Below are 19,011 nucleotides of genomic sequence, written 5' to 3'. Positions count from 1 at the left end.
CTCGCATTGCCTTTTTCACTCAGAACCTGCCCATCCACCCGCCTCTCCTGCACAGCAGGAATGTGAAATGCACCTGAACTGGATCCTGCACGAGGAAGAATGACTACTGAAAGTCGCCAACCCACCTGTTCCGGGACAGAAGGTTTTTCCTGGCAGGATCCGAGCAAAATCATTATCCATTCATTCCACTACTCTCCGTCAGCTGTGCAGTAGTTTGACTAAAAGCAGCTCGCAAACTGTGTCCAAACAATGGAGGAGTGCTGCTTGCCTGCTGATGAAGTGGAGAGACTGAGGATACACAGAGAAATAGAGAGACAACTTCGTCGAGATAAAAGAGCCTCTCACCGGGAGCTGAAGCTGCTGCTTTTAGGTGAGTGCTTCTATAGTTTAGTAATTAACTTCCACATGCGACTGAAAATGTTTGAAAATAATGAACAGCCACATGTTCACCTTCTGAGACTCTCAAACAGACATTAAATAGATTCCAGAGAGACTTTTCATAATAGGTTGCCATAGATAAAAAATCCACTTTACTAATATATTTATATTATATGATATAACTATATTATCTATATGATATAACTAACTCAACAGAAATGTTCCTGTAAAGGGGCCACTGGTTTGATGAGATCAGATAAAATGGCTTTAGTTGGTTTGTGATAGAGCCTGCAGGACTTATATTGGATTTTTAAAGCTGTCTTTGTTATTTAAAGCCACTGGAAACATGGATTGAAATAGTCAAAATGCATATATGACATCAAAGTTGAGTGTTTATTTTATATATTATCTATTTGGTTTTTTTTTATAACGATAGGCCTACCTTACATTTGTTTTTTTAAATAATAGTGACCACATTATGTACTGAGTGGGACATTTTACAACAATGTTGTAACAACAGGATTATATTTACAACTTTTGCAGTTCGCATGCTAACATTTGCTGACATCATGTCCAGGCTAGCCTTTGTTAGCTGCCTTCTGTAACTCAATACAATCTCTCATTCAGCATTTCTTTCATCTGTCTTTCTGAAAAAAATTAGGCATATTCCTGAAGTTTTCTGTTCATATTCCATATCCACTGCAGCACCTGCTAATAGAAATTGAAACCTTCATGATTTTACAACTTTTACAACAACTATTACTTTCTTAGCACAGAAAAAAACTACAGCTCTCATGAGAATTTACAATCAGGGCAGCGCAGGTAATCTAGTGTACTCGTTATGGTAATTAGCATTACAAATATTACAAATGTCAAAGGGATTTCGATTGAGGTTTTCTTACTTCTGGAGCAGAACTCGAAGTTCCTGTTTCACTTCAACTCTCTATTAGCTCTAAATGCAAAGTACAGCCGGGCTGATGGGAATGTCCGTTTTGTTCATAAAAGTTGGACAGATTTTGACCTGATGATGGCGCTGGATGGAAAGTAAAGGGACCACCAATATCATTACAATTCATTCTGAGCAAGTACATGACTGTGTGTACCAGATTTCATGGCAATCCATATAGTTGTTGAGACATTTCACTCAAAACCACAAATGTCAACCTCATGTTGGCGCTAGAGGAAAAATCAGGGGATCACAAGAGTTATTAGGATTCGTCCTCTGGGTGCTAAGAATTTCTGTACAAAATTTCATGACAATCCATTCAATAGTTGATGGGACATTTCACCACAACGTCAATCAAATCAAAAGTTTAATCCTCTGGGGACCATGATCTGGACCATAGTGGTGGACTGACAGACCGATAAACATCCCATTAGCAACGGCCGTAAAGTGGCTAAAAACTCAACAGGAGTGTCTGTGCAGAGATGGACCATGTGCGGACTTTGGAAGAAAGAAAGTTGTTTTAAATGAAATCATTTTGGTCAATTTCATTTAGGTTTGCAGATTGTGAGCAACTGTATCATTACTTTTGGAAAGATAGTGAGTTGCCCCCTGAAGTCAGGTGCCATTGAGCTCCTATTCATGAGGCTGAGATGACAAACCCAGCAAATGCAAAGATATCTGGATCGATAGATAGCCTTTGGTATGTGTTTCTGCCTGCACTGTTCCTGAGAGTAGTTACAGGTTACCCTTTGCATTCTTCAAATAGTTGATGAAACCCTGATGTGCTTGATAACCTTTTTTTTTCTCATTCAAACCAAACTAAACTGCTGCCTCTTTTCGTAAGACTAGACTAGACCTGTGTATTGAGGCTTCATGTGCTGTTGCCTGGATAGGGTGTTTTGATCACAAGACATTAGAGCCTCCTCTAATAATGCTTCATTGTAAAAGCCATGTTAGGCCAATACAATACATGCAGGCTGTTTTCTTATTGTTCCATTTGTTGCTTTTGTCTGAATTGCCAACGTGCATACACCAAATAAATGACAGGTAAGTTAAAAGTGCAGAGAGCAGAACATAAAAAGAGAATAAACATGTCATACAGTGCAGAGCGACATTTTGACAACCATGATGATGAGTAAACACCAGTCGATTTTAATATATTAGACCTGTTTTTTCCCCCAGAACTGTTTAAAACAGCCCACTTATAAAAGCTTGACTGTTGGTTATGTTGGAAACAATACATTTCACATGAACTTTATACTTCACCTCAAGTTAGCCTGTTTGGAGATTGGAATATCCTCCTGTAAAGGTCAGTCTAATGGTTAACATTTTTAGGCATTTTAGGAGCTTAGCTGGCACTCTTATCAAGAGTAATTTACAACCAGAGGGCAGGAAACAGTTCACTGTTTCACTCAAGGGCACTTGGCTGTTGATAGGCACATTGACTCGCACATATCAAACACATTTTTAACTGGCATTTGAAGAAATAACACACTTAAATACATAACAGCACATCTTTTTATTAATTTATATTATGTATATACTGTAGTCTTTTCTTATGTTTTCTTTTTAATTTTAATCCACTGTGTTTTTATATATTATTTATAAAAAACAAGTATATGAATGTGTATGCTGTTATATCTGAGTTATAACATTAGCAATCGGTTGTTCTATAGAAACAAATGAAAGGTTGAAACCAGGTACATATGCACCCACTCACGTACACATACTCACAAATTTAGCTTGGGAAAAAAACTATAATAACCTGTGAAATTCTGAAAATCTTTCATTCTTAAGAAAGCAGCCTTTTTTGTTGTTTTATTACCAAAATCCTGTTTATCTACAACTGATTGATGTTCAGATGACTTCTTTTTTTTTAGTGCATGTCCTATTTCTGGCATTGCTTTGATCTTATTCCATTTCTCATCCTTGGGTCTCATTCATCTCATTTGCCCAGGGACTGGTGAAAGTGGGAAGAGCACTTTCATCAAACAGATGAGGATCATCCATGGGAGTGGGTACAGTGAAGCTGACAGGAAGGGTTTCACCCGGCTGGTGTTTCAGAACATCGTCACAGCCATCCAGGCGCTGATCCACGCCATGAAAACTTTAGAGATCGACTACATCGATGACCAGAACATTGTGAGAATCTGTATAAAATACAATATTGATGTCTTATCTAGCATTTGATAAAGCTCAGTGTGTCACTGAGGTTAACAGGACCAACAAGAGCTGCGCAGTGAGGCTGAAGTTGCTAATGTCAGCATGCTAACGTATGCACCCAGACAATGTTAACATCCTGATGTGTAACAGGTAATGTTTACCATGGTCACCATCTTAGTTTAGCATGTTAGCTCTCAACATAACGTACAGCTGAGGCTGATGGGAATTATAAACCAAATTATTGGACAAATTAAAATTTTGACCTGATAGTAGTGCGAAAGGAAAAGTTAAGGGATCACAAATGATGTAACAATTTACCCTGAGACGGACATGAAAGTCTGCATCAAATTTCATGGCAATCCATCCAATAGTTGGTGGTGCTAGAAGAAAAGCCAGGGTATCACCAAAGTCATGGGCGCCATGAATGCCTGTGCAAAATTTCATGGCAATCCATCCAATAGTTGTTGAGATATTTCAGTCAGGACCAAAGTGGTGAACAAGACCGGCCGACATTGCCATCCATGGAGCCACACTGCTAACGTGGCTAAAAAATTGCTTCTTTTACCCATGAAAGTTTTTTTTGGTATCCACAAAATCCACCTAGTTCTAGATGGTGTTCTGATGCAGTTCTCATCCTCCTAATGGTCTATTAATAGGTCAGTCAAAGATTGAAAGTTTGTGTTTAGAAAAGTCCCCTGTGGATGTCTTGTGTGTTTCAGTGCCACGCACAGAAAGTGAGCCAAGTGGAGGCAGACCAGGTGTCCACTTTGGAGGCTTGGCAGGTGGACGCCATTAAGCGAGTGTGGAATGACCACGGCGTTCAAAGGTGCTACGACCGCAGGAGGGAATTCCAGTTGTCTGACTCTGCCAAATAGTAAGACTTTAATATATTTCACATAATTTACATAAGCCCAAGGCTCTTCCAGGGAACCAAAGCTTTTGCAGTGCTTTATTTTGCATTCATCAAGTCAAATTTAAGAGTGTGGATTACTACTCCTTAAAACGTATTATTGTTATTAATGTGAATATAACAAGTGCAAATGTCTGTGTGACGCTCCCTTTGATCCGGTCAGGTTTGTGTCAGGATATTAAACTGGATGTATTGTTGTTAACTTTTCAGTTACCTAAGCGACTTGGACAGAATCACAGCCCTGTTCTACATCCCCACCCTGCAGGACATCTTGAGGGTCAGGGTTCCCACCACAGGCATCATAGAGTACCCCTTTGACCTGTCAAAAGTTATCTTCAGGTAGGGTGTTATGCCACAGCAAAAATATAAGGAACATTTAAAAATGTAGTAAAATCTGACTAAAACACCCAATGAAGAGGAATTGTATCTCTGATTTGGTCTCTGATGATGTTTTGAAACTTAACTGAGGAAATTCTGGGATTTGGTGAAACTGTTTGGCGCTATAACAAATTCAGATAGTGCATCTGTTAAAGAAATAGTTCGACATTTTGGGAAATACGCTCATTTGCTTGTTTGGGGAGAGTTAGATAAAAAGATAGATACCACTCTTATGTCTGTACGCTAAATATAAAGTTAGAATATGCAGGCGATTCACTTTAGCTTAGCATGAAGATTAGAAACAGTGGGAAACACAACAAAGTTAAGAAATAAAAAGAAATAAGCCTACCAAAATTGATTTAGCATATTAATTAGTGATATTTAGAGATTTTTTTTATCTTTGGACAAACCCATGCTCGCTGTTCCCCCCTGTTTCTAGTATTTATGCTAACCTAAAGCTAAGCCAGGATCTAGCTTCATATTTAGCATCTTCTCATCTAACCCTCGGCAAGAAAGCAAAGTATATTTCTCAAATTACTAAACTATTCCTTTAACAATCTTGGAACTTTTATATTTTAATTGAATCCACGGTCGTGTGTCTCTAGGATGGTGGATGTGGGCGGTCAGCGCTCAGAGAGGAAGAAATGGATCCACTGTTTTGAGAATGTCACTTCCATCATATTTCTGGCGGCCCTCAGCGAGTACGATCAGGTCCTCTACGAGAGTGAGAATGATGTAAGTCAAAAGCCTTTCAGTCTGTACTGTATATTTGCTCTCAGACATTTTCTCTTTATTTACTCTCCAGCGTTAAAAAAAGCTTTTATTTGCATACATTAGTCTTTTGACCATTCTCACCTCCTTCTTCAGAATCGACTGAGAGAGAGCCTCGCCTTGTTCAAGACCATCCTCTCGTACCCTTGGTTCCAAGAGTCCTCCACCATCCTCTTCCTGAACAAAACAGACTTGCTTGAGGAGAAAATCACACAGTCTCATTTGGCAACATACTTCCCAGACTATACTGGTAAAGCATGTAATCTCTTTTTGCTCACCATTTACTATTTAGTGCACCATATTTACTGTCTGCCATTTTATTTGAGTGTTTGTTTGAGTATTCTGAGTTGAGCTGAAACGATTAATCCATTAGTCCAGCTATTTTGATAATCGATTAATCGTTTCTCTCTTCCATTGTGATGATTTGCTACTTCTCTCTGTATTTCATCTTACATACATACATTACTTCTAAAACAAGCAATGTGAAGATGCGATCTTGGGCGCTGGGAAACTGTGATGGGCATTTTTTCACATTAAAAGATTAATATAGAATATAATCTGCAGATTAATCAATAATGAAAATAATCATTGGTTGCAGCATTAATTGTGTGAAATCTCACAATGGAACAAATGGCATGTACACTACTAAATCTGACTTAACTGCTTACTACAGAGTAAACTATTGAGTGTCTTTTTATTGGGAGAAGTGAATGAGTGAACAAGGGCGTGATTTCAGACACAGCCCATGTCTTAAGTTATTTGAATTTAATTTCCCAGAAATACACAGATTTCCTCTGATTTCCCACAGGACCTCAGCGTGATGCTGGATCTGCGCAAAACTTTATCTTTGAAATGTACAAGGAGCGGCACAGCGGGCATCCTAAACTCCTTTACAAACACTACACCTGTGCCACGGACACGGAGAACATCCGGGTGGTCTTCAAAGCCGTCAAGGACACACTCTTCAGAGATAACCTTGACAAGTTCAACCTCGAATAAGGATGTTGTAGGACCAAGTGATGGTTTCACCTTTAGGAACTAGAAACTGGGTTATAAAGTTATAAAGTGTTGTAACACCTTTATGGACAGTTGATCTGTTATGTGCAGCTTGTTCCATAACATCGAAGAGAGGCAATCAGACAGCAGTGTCAGGTAAGGCACATTTATCTCCGCACTGTAAAACTACAAGAGAGAAATGGACAACTGCAATGACAATTAATTCTTGACTGAACTGTTACAGGCAGGCTCCTTTTTATACCATTTACAGAGAATCAGAAAATGGTGTCAAACTGGTTTGATAAAGTCTTATCTACTAAGAATGCAACCCACCCGGCCTTTCAGCTCTGGGAAGAGGAAGTAAACAATAGCCTGCAGGGAACTTCAGTGCCTAGGTTTATATTTAAGGTGATATTTTTATGTGTGCAACAACAACCATGTAGCCTATGAAAAAAACATTTTTTCCACTAATTTTAAAATATTAAATGCCACATGTAACGTGTGTTTTTAAACGAACTGGATTCTGCGTTGTTCCTTTCACTTTGCACAGAACTTTATTTTGACATTAAAAAAAAAATATATGAGAAAAAATCATCTCATGATATATGACAGCAGCTGCACAGCACTGATTAACCAAAGGCTGCTTTTGGGCGTCTCTACTCTATGCCGGAGCTCCAGGCGTAGTCACACTGATTGGCATGCTGTGGGAGCAACCTTTGAACTAAACAATGATCAACAATGTGAAAAGGTCTGACTGGCGGGTCTCCGTCTTCCTGTCTAACTGTTGGGACTGAACAGTGGTAAGTGAAACGAGGCATTCAGTGGGGGTGAGACCTGTGGAGAGAACAATGCCTGTTTCCACACGGAAGGAGTGACTGTCTAGGTACTATTGATTTTATCTGCTTTGTGGTTATAGTTTGCTTGTTCAAGGGTTCAAAAGTTCAGTGCTAACGCAGAATATAAAGGACACATTTTGAAGTTGCAGTTGCAGACAGTGACAGATGTTTGCTTTGGATCAGTCACTATTTTCTTACCAGCATGTGGTAACGCGTGTGAATATTATCAGCACATGAAGCTGACAATGTTCTCGTTTCTGATTGTTATTGCTGTTTTCTACCCTGAGGGCTAATAAAATGTTGTGGCTACACAGCCAGGCTCACACATCTACTGTCAGGCATTAATAGCAGTCCCACACTTCTCTCGGGTAGTAATAACACAACCGCGCCTACTCGTACACACAGAGTTTATCCCCTCCAGTCGAGGATAATAATGACACACAAATGCACCCTCCTATAGCCCCATTCAGTTGCACTGCCTGAGGAAGCTGCTGTGCAGAGAGCTGTTATAGCAGGTGATCGCCCTTATTTGGTAATGGCCCAGATCATGTGACCACAAAATGGTGGAAGCTGTGAGCTGTTTGTAAGCTGAGCATCTCCACCGAGAGGCTGGGAGCAGGAAATAGACAGGGAACTTGGAAGTACATCCATGCTCTGAGACTGAGAAGGACTGAGATTCCCCGAGCCCCAGCAGTGGTGAGTAGATGGCTTTTATTATGTGAAGATAAAAAGAAGAGAAAGAGGGAAATGTTCTTGTTTTTTTTCCTCTCACAGCCAGCAGACAGGAAGCGAGAGTGAGGGAGGGGCTGCTGTCATCAGCACTGTGGTCCTGTGCTGTGGAAGTGGATGTGAAGCAGCTCAGCATCCTCCATGGAGGATGCACATAACAGCTGATGTTGATTTTGTTATGCTGCAATGTAGGAGCGCTTGTCATTGTATGTTTGTTATCTGTGTCCATGTGTAAGGGTATGTGAGCACATACTGTACATATTTCTGTGGATCGTCATCACGACACTGTACAGGAATCAACCATTCAGCATTTTTGTTGCAGCTGCTAATGCAATCACATCTTCCTTGTTCCAGGCAGAGTCTATCGAGGAGGAACAAGGATGTTTCTTTTTCATGCGAATGAGCACACGTGACTCGCTGTGAATTTGCATCTCTACCCAATCTGTGCTCAGGCGAGCGTGCAGTCATTCGCTTTGAATCAGCACTAGAAAAAGACAGCGAGGGGGGGAAGCGCTTTTCATGATGTAACAAGCCCTGTTCCTCCCCCCTCCTCCCGCGCCTCAGCATCCTCCTCCTCCTTCAGTTTGAATGGAAGGATTATTCACAGGGGAATATGACCTTTAACCTCAAAATCTTTCTGTTTTCCCTCGCCCCTCCCCCTCCTTTTTCCCCTTACCAGTTACCACTCTTGTCTTTACTCCCCCTGTTCTCTGATAACTGCGGAAGTCTATCTGTAAGATAGATCAATATGATTGATTAAGTAAAATCAATACACAATGTGTTAACACATGCTGGTGTTTGGGGGCTTCTTGTAATTGTGATTTGTAGTATAGCCCGATGGATAAAGGATTTTTGAGGCAGATGCTGATATTGATATTAAATAGATAGTTATAGTGATATAGTGATATAGTTTAATAAATCCGATTAAGATATGTCGGCCGATCATACATTTTCAACATACAGACATAACATTAACAATACTGCAAAATAAAAATACTCATTACAAGTCAAAGTCCAGCATTGAAAATGTCACTGAAGTAAAAGGTATGTTAGCTAAATGTACTTTTATCAAAAGTAAAAGTACTGCAGAAAAATGACCCCTGTGAGTGTTATATTATTATATTATTGGATTATTATTACTGAATGGTACTTAACGTGTAAGTAGCATTTTACTGCTGTAGTTGTTCGAGATTTAGAGTTCAAGTTTTAAAAATACTGTTGGTTAGTTTAATCTGTAAAACACTTACAAACATTTATAGATTTTATATGTAACATCTCAATCTTTAAAGTAACTTGTAACTAAAGTTACTAAATAAATGTAGTCGAATAAAAACTACAATAGTTCCCTCTGAATTGTTGTGTAATAGAAGTATGAAGTAGGATGAAATGGAAGTGCTCATGTAAAGTACAAGTACCCCAAAGTGAAGTACTTGAGCAAATGTACAACTGGTCTACCTCACTCAAAAATCAGATGGATGTTCTTGTTTGCAGATCATTAAATGCAGAGCAATCACAGCCATTACACATTAGTTCATTGTTGTATCATAAGAGTCTGTTTAATAACTGTAATTATCTTCTCATAGGTCCTCCTGGGGATGGACCTGGCATCAGAGAGTAAAATGAACTCTGAAGGGGCCGAAGGCAGACCAGGTGAGTCAACCACTGCTCAGATTCAAAGCAAACCAACGGTTATTTTAAAAGAAATATTAAGGAATTGTTTTTTGATATCTAAGAGACCACCATGGCCCAAGTGAATTTCTGTTTTCATGTTCTGTTTTCTGTAGTCCCTCCTACCTCTCTACCCCTGCAAGGAGGTCCCACCCAAAGGAAAAAGCTATCTGCCCCTCGTATCAGCCTGTCACTGGACCAGAGCGAGGATGACTTGGGGGAGACGCCAGACGATCTCGACATTAACGTCGATGACCTCGACACTCCAGATGAGGGGGATTACCTCGACTACACAGACCATGAAATGGACTGGGAAGGTCAGTTTGAACCCCCACCCCCACATAATCCTGAGTCGTCATGATCCTGAAGGAGGCCAGATGTGCCTAAATGGTGCAGTTTAGAACAATAAGACTGCAGATTCTGAATTTCCTAACTAGTCTCTCATTTTGTATGTATTGTGCGGTCACAATTATTTTGTTTTAGGGTATAATTCTCCAAACCACAGAGATTGACTGAATTTAAGTCTCTTTTTCACTGAAGACATTTTGACATGTCACAGTAGGAAAAGCACAGGTATAAATAATCAAATGAATGATGGCTGACTGTCACACTGCCATGGCTTACTGAGATACTTAGAAACACAACAGAACCATCATTCATGTTATTCGTAAGATCTGTGCTTTTCCTACTATGGCGATGATGAAGTCAAAATGTGCCTATAACACAGTATGTGGTCTTTTCTCGTGTCAGACCCCAATGCAGCCAACAGGAGTGGGACGAGCGAGCCCTACGATCCAATCCCGACATACAGCGCTGAGGAGGAGCGCCAGGACGGCAAACTGTGGAGGACAGTCATCATTGGGGAGCAGGAGCACCGCATCAACATGAAGATCATTGAGCCCTACATGAAAGTCATCTCCCACGGAGGTGACTATTAAAGAGCCATTTTACCATCAAAACTATGGATGTTATGTCCATCTTGATCATTACATTACCTGTATTTACAGAAGGAAATATTTATCAAATATACCCAATACTGGTTAAGAAAATCACTATTGTTATGCTCACTGGTAAATGATAGGTTCAAATCTTTCTGTCTTTCAAGTCTGTCTTAAAACAACACTGCAAAGGCATTATTTCCACTTACTTTTCAGAATCAATTCACTAAAATCTCTCTAAACAGTGTCCTCTTACTGTCCAGCCCCTAAAATTCAAATGGGAAAAGCTCTGAGTTGATCAAAGTGATAATATGCTCCTCTGAGTTTCCTTCAGTATTACTGTTCGCTCACCACAATTAAGCTTCAGAGCAGTGAGTGTGAGTTATTTGTAGATTTTTTTTATCCCGGGTTTTCGCCTCTCAGGCAACATACAGGCTGGAATATTTTCTTGGTGGCAGGTTGCATCCTGAGAAAAAGACCTGCAGACACTACTCAGGGCTGGAAAAAGTCCTTCTACCTCCTTTTTGCATTTTCAGTTAAAAAAAGATAATTGAATCTATTTTTCCTAAAAATAAGTTAGTATTAAACACTAGTCCAAGCTAATGCAGTAAAGGACTTTGCTCTTTGTAGTAAAGGTGGAAATACACACAGTATACATAAAACATTTATTGAGTTTAGGTTAATTGTTGATTTTGGAAATAGATGTTTTTGTCAGACATTTATCATGTCAGTGTACTTCACATCAACTTGTTTTATAAAAAAGGAGAACCTCTGACTTTATCGCCCCCTAACCTAAACCTATGCCCTTGAATTTGCTAACTCAGGCTGCTGAAGCTTCATATTAGCTTCAGCTCAACTTTGGAGTGCATTTTGCATAGAATGAGGACTGTGGATTTTGTCCCTCTTCTCTTGCATTACATTAATTATTTTAGAAAGGGATCTCTTTATGGTCAGTATGGACAGGAGGAACAATTACAGCTACCAAAAACTATTGCAATGCACATATGGGCATGTGAGTGGTGTTTTAAGATGTAAACCGATCCTTTAATGCTCTTCTTACAATATCCAGTATTCATTGAAAATTCTGCGCTCTATTAATCACATGTTAGAGATGTTGGCACAAAGATAAAACAGAAATAAACAACCAATTTGAAAAAAGGCCATAACTAACAGCATCTATTCAGCAGAATGAATATGGAGGTTCTTGTTTGAGCACAGGAAACATTTTCCAGTTTATGTATCAGTTTAGAGTAGGCTTGCCTATCTGGTTCCAGAAGTAACACCATATCATAAAAGTCATTATCTCTGGTGTACTGTCTCACAATCGGCTATTGTTTTTTGAGCTTTGGCTTGTGCCACTTCTCGACTAACAAGATGGCAGAATGATGTCTCATGATAGAAATGCCTCATCTGGGCCCTGGAAGGTGGCCCAGCCAAGAATGAGGAAATACAAGCTGTGGTTGACATCAGAGAGGGAACTCCCCACAAACAGAGCACAGTGGAAATGTTTTATGTCTAATTTTCACACATCCTCTGCCAATTTTCAACCTGGATCCTATTGTTATAATGTGCAAAGTGGCCACTTGACAAAAACATACCCTGTGTGCTTCATGAAGGGTGGCTGCTTCTGTCCAAAAAAGCTCAACATAAAACCCAAATAAAAAAGTGGAGAAATTGAACAACTGAACACTTGTGGGAATGTGTTAATGATTATTGTCATTATTGATGAATAACATGAGACACATAAAAACAGCAAATCCTCACATAGGAGAAGCTAAAACCATAATTTGTTTGGCATTTTTAAAAAGAAAATGAATCGATTATTAAAATAGTTGCCGGTTATTTCCTCTGTCAGTCAAATAATTGATTAACCTGCCAATTATTTCAGCTCTACAAAACACCAAATTGGAGGAATATCTATTCAAAGAAAATTGTTTGTCTTTCAAGTAGCGTTTTAGAGACTTGGGGAATATTTACCAGGCAGCATTTAAGCTTTTCTCGTGGTGGCCCAACCCATACTAAAACAGTTATTGTTGGTTTTTCCTTTAATTTGTCACCCATCTTTAGCTGCATTAAGACTGCTCAGGGACCTGGGTCTTAGATTGAGGCCAGACACTGAGTCACACCATATTGGTTTCACAGGCAGGGGCCCCCATCTCTCTCTCTTCCCTCTCTGTGGGGCCCTCTAAAACCCCAAGCCTGTGGCTTATATAAGCACTGACCATATTACCATTATTGGTGGAAATCAGACCCCCAACTGTAGCAGGTAGTGCATTTTCTTCCCACTGTGCTCTGGGCTTAAGTGAAACACCGCCGTCTCATGGAAACAGAGACGTCTGTCAATATCACAAGCTCTGTCATTTAGATAAAAGACCCTCTGTCTGAGTGACACCAAATCTGGTGATGAATGGGTTGGTGAATAAAAGGAAATTACATTAATCTGAAAAGTAGTGAGAGGAAACGGGACAGAGAGACAGTTGGACAAAAGAGCCACAGATTGGCAGATAAATTGGATGATAAAGAGGAAAATAAGGGAGCAATCAAATCATGAAAACTATGCTAATTAAGGCTAAGCTCTCACCAACAATGGAACGAGGTCAGGTTAACTCTTATTACTATCATTTTTATGTGTTTTCATCAAGGCTACTATGGCAACGGAGTGAATGCCATCATAGTGTTTGCTGCCTGTTTCCTGCCAGACAGTGACAGAGAGGACTACCATGAAATAATGGAGAACCTCTTCCTGTGAGTATTACACTGCAATGACTAACACACTCTTTTAACCAGTCATTTACTTTTTCAGTACATTATACACTTTTATCAGTCACTCATCTAATTTTGTTATCAAAGAAATGCTAATTCATTTGCTTTTTATCCAGGCCAGTGACACGATTGTTTCATCCACCACATGAATGAAACTCAACAAGACTAACAACAACATTGTACGGCCAACACCGTGATAACAGTCTCCAAGTTAATAAACTACAATCATTCTTAAAGTCATAAACAAGACAGAGTTTGTGAGCTCTGTAAGCCTGTACAAAGCGGTGCTTTGAGCTCACTGCTAACATCAGCATGCTAACATGCCCACAATGCTAACATGCTGATTTTAACCATGTTCATCTTAGTTTAGTGTGTTAGCATGCTAACATTTGCTAATTAGCTCTAACCTAATCTAATCATTAATGTCATAGGTATTTGGTCTGAAATCATTGGACAAATTGAAATTCTGACCTGACAATGTGCTAGATGAAAAGTTAAGGGATTCATCCTGTGAGGGGCTTGAATATCTGTACAAATTAATCTAGTAAATGTTGAGGTATTCTTGCTTCCAATCTCCATGGTACAGATATCCAAATACCTGCTCAACTAAAATGGTGAACATGCCTGCTAAACATCAGCATGTTATCATTGTCATGCTAACATGCTAACATTGTCATTGTGAGGATGTTAGCATGCTGACACTATGGTTAGCTCAAAGCAACACAGGTTCTATTTTAATTTGCCATCCTTTTTGAATTTATACAAAGCAAACATAAAGAGACCTCACTCAAAAGATGTTGAGGTGCATGTTGAGGATGCTACCTAACTCTTTAAGATGGGCCACGGCCCCTCTGAGTTAGGCAAACTGTCTAAATACAGTGATATAAATAAAGTGATAGTCTTGCTTGTTTGCCGAGACCTCCCATGTTGATGTCTTCGTTGTTGTGTTGGCACAGTTGCATTTCATGCTTGGACAGTGTGGTTGGGATCCCACAGGCTGTTCTGTGAAAGATATTGAGTAAGCTGGCATATCTGAGAGTTTTGGACGGAAATGAAAGGAGGTAAACCGTAGTGTCTGCGGTTTCAGATGCCAGATGGCTTGAGGTCTGAATCCTTGCGAGGAGGAGTTAACTGTAGCTGGGTGGTCAATGGTATGCAGCTTGTCAGTGGGAGATGATCACAATAGTCATGAAACAGAGTGGATCAGCAGCGTTGGTTTGTAAGCTGGAGAATGACATTGGATCAGGAGGAGAGGAGAGTCCGACTGAGCCCAAAGTCATTGAAGTTAGAAGAGTTATTGAAGAAACTACAAGGGCTATGTTAGATGAGAATATTGTCAACTTTATTTTCAAAGGAGGTGGCAAAGTTCCCTGCTGTCTGAGAAAAAGGAGCGAAGGTGGGGGGAAATGAGAAGGCGATAACAGTTTATTTTGGTTTGAATCAGACTATTGGATTTTGAAAGGTAGACGTCTGATTGAGCTGCTGAGATGGATGCATAGAAGGGAGAAAAGAAGAAATTCAAAGCAAAACAGCTCAGCCATGAAGCAACGTTTGTACCAATTTCTCGTAGCTGACATCAGAGGAGAGACGTTAAAATGCTGATAGTTTTTGGAATACAGAGCGAGACGTCTCCTATTTCCTCACATGGCATTCAGATTCACAAAACATTTCTTGCTCTTGCATTTCACCATTTTGACTTCAGTGACATTGTTAAACTTTTAATTTGTCCTCTACATTATTTATGACCAAATACCTAATGACATCCCCATCAGCCTCAGCTGTACTTTGTGTTTAGTTCTAATTAGCAAATGTTAGCATGCTGTCAGGCTAGGTGGTGAACATGGTAAACATTATACCTGCTAAAGATCAGCATGTTACCATTGTCATTGTAAGCTTGTAGCATGCTGGTGTTAGCATTTAGCTCAAATCAAGTATTGTTGTATTTTGGCTTATAAATGTGGAGAAGATATAGTCACTCTCTCATGTTATTCCAGAAAATAATTATTGCTAAATCTTCCTAGGAGAGGTAATCCAGCTTTTAAGTATTTAACTGTGTGTGTGTGTGTGTGTGTGTGTGTGTGTGTTTGTCTTCAGCTATGTGATCAGCACGCTGGAGCTGATGGTGGCAGAGGACTACATGATCGTGTACCTGAATGGAGCCACACCCCACAGAAGAATGCCTGGCCTTGGTTGGCTGAAGAAATGCTATCAGATGATTGACAGAAGGTCTCGTTGTAAATGATAAGATATGTTTTCGTGAGAGATAACAGTAGCATCGTATGACTCTCAAAACATTTGTAATCTCCCCGAATGAAAGTGAAAAAGTGAAAATAAACTCCAACATAAACACACCTAACGTGATATATTGTGTTGTCTCCAGGCTCAGGAAGAATTTGAAATCCTTCATTATTCTCCATCCATCATGGTTCATCAGGACCATTCTAGCCATCACCAAGCCCTTCATCAGGTAAAAAGTGTCCCATTTTATTTGCTAGATTTGTACAGACAATTGTGATGATGATGATGATGATGTTGATGATCCACCATGAGGTTGACGTTTTTGTTTTTTAGTTAAATGTCTGACCAACTATTGGATGGATTTGCCATGAAATTTGGTGCAGACATTCACGTTCACCTCCAACTTTGGTGATTCTGTGACTTTGACTCCAGTGCCGCCAACAGATCAAACATTTTATTTGTCCGATACTCAGCTGTACTTTGCATTTAGTGCTAATTAGCAAATCTTAGCATGTTAACTAAAAATTTTAACATGGTAAACGTTGTACCTGCTTGTTATCAGCACGTTAGCGTTGTCATTGTGTGACTTTAGCATTTAGCTCAGAGCTTTGCTGCAGGCCAGCTAGCATGGCTGTAGACTCTAAAACATGTTTAAGTGTTCATTGGCCTTCTGTGACAGAGATAAACTACTGTAGTTTCACTTTTGAAAGAAAGACCGACTATAATTGTGTTCCTCTGATGATAAGTCGTACTTTAACAGAGCTTTTCATGTCATTGCCCATGTACTTGTTTTTATGTGTGTGTGTGTATGTGTGTGTGTGTGTGTGTGTGTGTGTGTGTGTGTCCATGTTGCTCTTGTCACAGCACCAAGTTCAGCAGTAAGATAAAATATGTGACCAGTTTGGATGAGCTGCACGAACTCATCCCCATGGACAGCATCCAGATCCCGGAGTGCATCATTAGGTGAGTCCCTAAAAGCCCCCCAAACACTACACCAACCCCCACCTCCTCCAAGCCTGAGTTGTCTTTTTAAATTACTTTATATTCATCCTGTCATTTGAACTCTCACCTCTAGACTTGACAAGGAACTGAAGGAAGCAGCAGAGAACTCAAAGTAAGCATCACCTCTCCTGCCTCTCATTACTTCCCTCTGCGGAGGCAGTGGTCCCTGCCTCAGTTTTATCCTTGGCTGAAGTGCTCATTTATCAGATGGCTCACTTTTAGATCACAGGGACTCTTCTGCTGGATGAGGACCAATTGGATTTGGCTATGGTTGCAATTACAGGGAGGAGACAGGGAAAAAAAGTTGCTAAAGATGCTAAATTAATCGCTTTCATCTCATTTATCATTACAGTGAAATAAACGAGGCTGTCCTTATTGCAGAGTGATACATTACACTGATAATAAACGCAGGGACGAAACTGTAGAATTCACACACTAATATTTTGCTGATTAATTGTGCTTTGAATCATAAGTTGCATGTGTCTTCAAATTCACAAAACACCAGCGCATTACAACAATAAATCTGCTTTAACAACCACTCCATTATTTTTTTTTTCATTCAAGACGAAATAGTTTTCTGCTGGGACTGGAGCCAACAGCAGCAGTCAGAACAGAGTAAGTCCTCGTAGACGTTTACGTTCACACATGGAAGAGAGATGGCCTCTTGTCAGCGGTTTGTCACCCATACATAAACATACTCGTCTTTAATGTCTCTGTTTTGTTCTTTCATCCTCGCAGCAGACCAGACGAAGCCGGTGCCAGCAGCTCTTAAACCCAAGCATCCTAAATAGATGGGTCACCTCAATGTTCAGAAGTCACTGTCGTATTTTATGGGTAAAGCTGGAAAACAAAGGCAAAGGCTTGTTAAGCTAGTGTGTGTGTGTGTGTGTGTGTGTGTCAGTGGTTGTCAATTAGACACTGGAGTTTAATATGAAAACACAACTTACAACAGTACCTGTTAACACACAGAGTTAGATGTCATTCTTTATGGCTGCTGTAGCATCTACTGTACCTTACACCTGCAATCCAGAGAGCTATATAGTCAAGTGTGATGCTTGGCAGCACTTACAGAGTAGCATCATTGTTCATGGTAGGTTAGGAAATGCAATTACACACCAGACACTGCACTGCGCAAATCCATTTGTAGAGTCTATAGTGTTGTAGTTGTGTGCATGAGAAGCAGTGAAGCAATAACATCACCCTTTACTGGTCACACACTCTCAGTATTTCGGATAAAGAAGCGACTTTTGTGTCAGCAATTAACAATAAAAGCACAGGGTCTTTGCCAAAAACAAACCTTGTGCCATAGATGATGACCAACTATTGCATTTAAGCAATCAAATCCTCTGTCTTAATACTTGTTCTAAAACTGGAGAATAAATCTACAAATAGATATTTTAACTTTATGGAAAACCAAGGTAAATATGAAACCAAGTTATCAGTGCAATGAGAGAGCATGTCTTTTTAGCTCTGCAAGTGTGAGTGTGTGTGTGTGTTTGTTTCTGTCAAATAAATAAACATAAACTGGGAATTATCTCTTCAGCTTCTCCTGGATCATCAGGAAAAAACCTCAGAAGAAAGTAAAGATGGGATCTCTGTAAAGCACAATATCGTCTGTGTGTGTGTTTGTGCATCAGTGCATGTCCCCTCATAGATAACTGATGGTCCTCTTACCCATGAGTCTTCTCCTGTGGTGTACTGAGGATGTGCAAAGCAATTATGGATCACTTGTCTAGTAATTCAATAAAAATGGACTCAAGTCTGAACGTTGTTTTCCGTCATCGTTTTCATTCACGTCTGATTCGTTAGTTGGACAAATCAGTCAGTTTCTGCCCTGTGAAGTCATGAATCACTCTAATGCATTTTTTTAAAGACTTTATTTGAACGGAACAACACATTTTCAAATTAAAATTAAATGACAGCAAACATCTGGGAATATAGAAAAGCAAAAGAAATACCATGATTAAAATTCAAATTTAAAATACTCATCCAACACCACAACAATTAAAAAGAAGAATATATGATTAATGAAACTGTCAAAACTAGTAAATGCCCATAATGAATTTTGTTATATATGTAGGAAGTCATCATACTCTAAACCAAATCTAGAAATAAAGCTTAATTATGTAAAAAGTCCTTAAGAAAGCTAAACAACATGGATTTTTTTCTGCAGCACATTTCATTTTGTGAATGGATATCAGTTGTAAGATGCAGCTCATTATAAATAGCTTCTCATGTCTCATTTGGTTCAACTCATATTCAGTGAAGGATAAATGGGTCTGTCCCTCAGGGCAG

At 39.6% G+C, this 19,011-nt stretch overlaps 2 protein-coding genes across 2 annotated transcripts; both read left to right on the top strand.

The window, feature by feature from the left end:
• Positions 1–58: 58 nt before the first annotated feature.
• LOC139300902 (guanine nucleotide-binding protein subunit alpha-14-like) lies at positions 59–7,058 on the top strand. The gene is made up of 7 exons (XM_070924101.1): positions 59–370; positions 3,282–3,466; positions 4,207–4,361; positions 4,608–4,736; positions 5,381–5,510; positions 5,643–5,796; positions 6,355–7,058. Exons 1-7 carry the CDS (start codon positions 250–252, stop codon positions 6,543–6,545), a joined length of 1,065 nt encoding a protein of 354 aa, XP_070780202.1. The 5' UTR covers positions 59–249; the 3' UTR covers positions 6,546–7,058.
• Positions 7,059–9,702: 2,644 nt separating this feature from the next.
• On the top strand, positions 9,703–18,461 carry prune2 (prune homolog 2 with BCH domain). The gene is made up of 10 exons (XM_070924657.1): positions 9,703–9,757; positions 9,892–10,092; positions 10,526–10,702; positions 13,356–13,458; positions 15,571–15,702; positions 15,857–15,943; positions 16,579–16,677; positions 16,790–16,828; positions 17,281–17,331; positions 17,455–18,461. The coding sequence occupies exons 1-10, from the start codon at positions 9,703–9,705 to the stop codon at positions 17,486–17,488; spliced, it is 978 nt and encodes a 325-aa protein (XP_070780758.1). The 3' UTR covers positions 17,489–18,461.
• The last annotated feature ends 550 nt before the right edge of the window (positions 18,462–19,011 follow it).

This window comes from Enoplosus armatus, chromosome 18 (assembly GCF_043641665.1).
Source record: "Enoplosus armatus isolate fEnoArm2 chromosome 18, fEnoArm2.hap1, whole genome shotgun sequence".
Taxonomy (NCBI): Eukaryota; Metazoa; Chordata; class Actinopteri; order Centrarchiformes; family Enoplosidae; genus Enoplosus; species Enoplosus armatus.
The sequence above is the reverse complement of the archived record's forward strand: the minus strand, read 5'-3'. Positions and strand labels throughout refer to the sequence as shown.

Coding starts and splice junctions, on each gene's coding strand:
- LOC139300902 (XM_070924101.1), top strand. CDS start 250: ATGGAGGAGTGCTGCTTGCCTGCTGATGAAGTGGAGAGACTGAGGATA. Junction 3,467..4,206: donor ACATCGATGACCAGAACATT/GTGAGAATCTGT, acceptor TGTGTGTTTCAG/TGCCACGCACAGAAAGTGAG. Junction 4,362..4,607: donor TTGTCTGACTCTGCCAAATA/GTAAGACTTTAA, acceptor TTAACTTTTCAG/TTACCTAAGCGACTTGGACA.
- prune2 (XM_070924657.1), top strand. CDS start 9,703: ATGGACCTGGCATCAGAGAGTAAAATGAACTCTGAAGGGGCCGAAGGC. Junction 10,703..13,355: donor GAAAGTCATCTCCCACGGAG/GTGACTATTAAA, acceptor GTTTTCATCAAG/GCTACTATGGCAACGGAGTG. Junction 16,678..16,789: donor ATCCCGGAGTGCATCATTAG/GTGAGTCCCTAA, acceptor TCTCACCTCTAG/ACTTGACAAGGAACTGAAGG.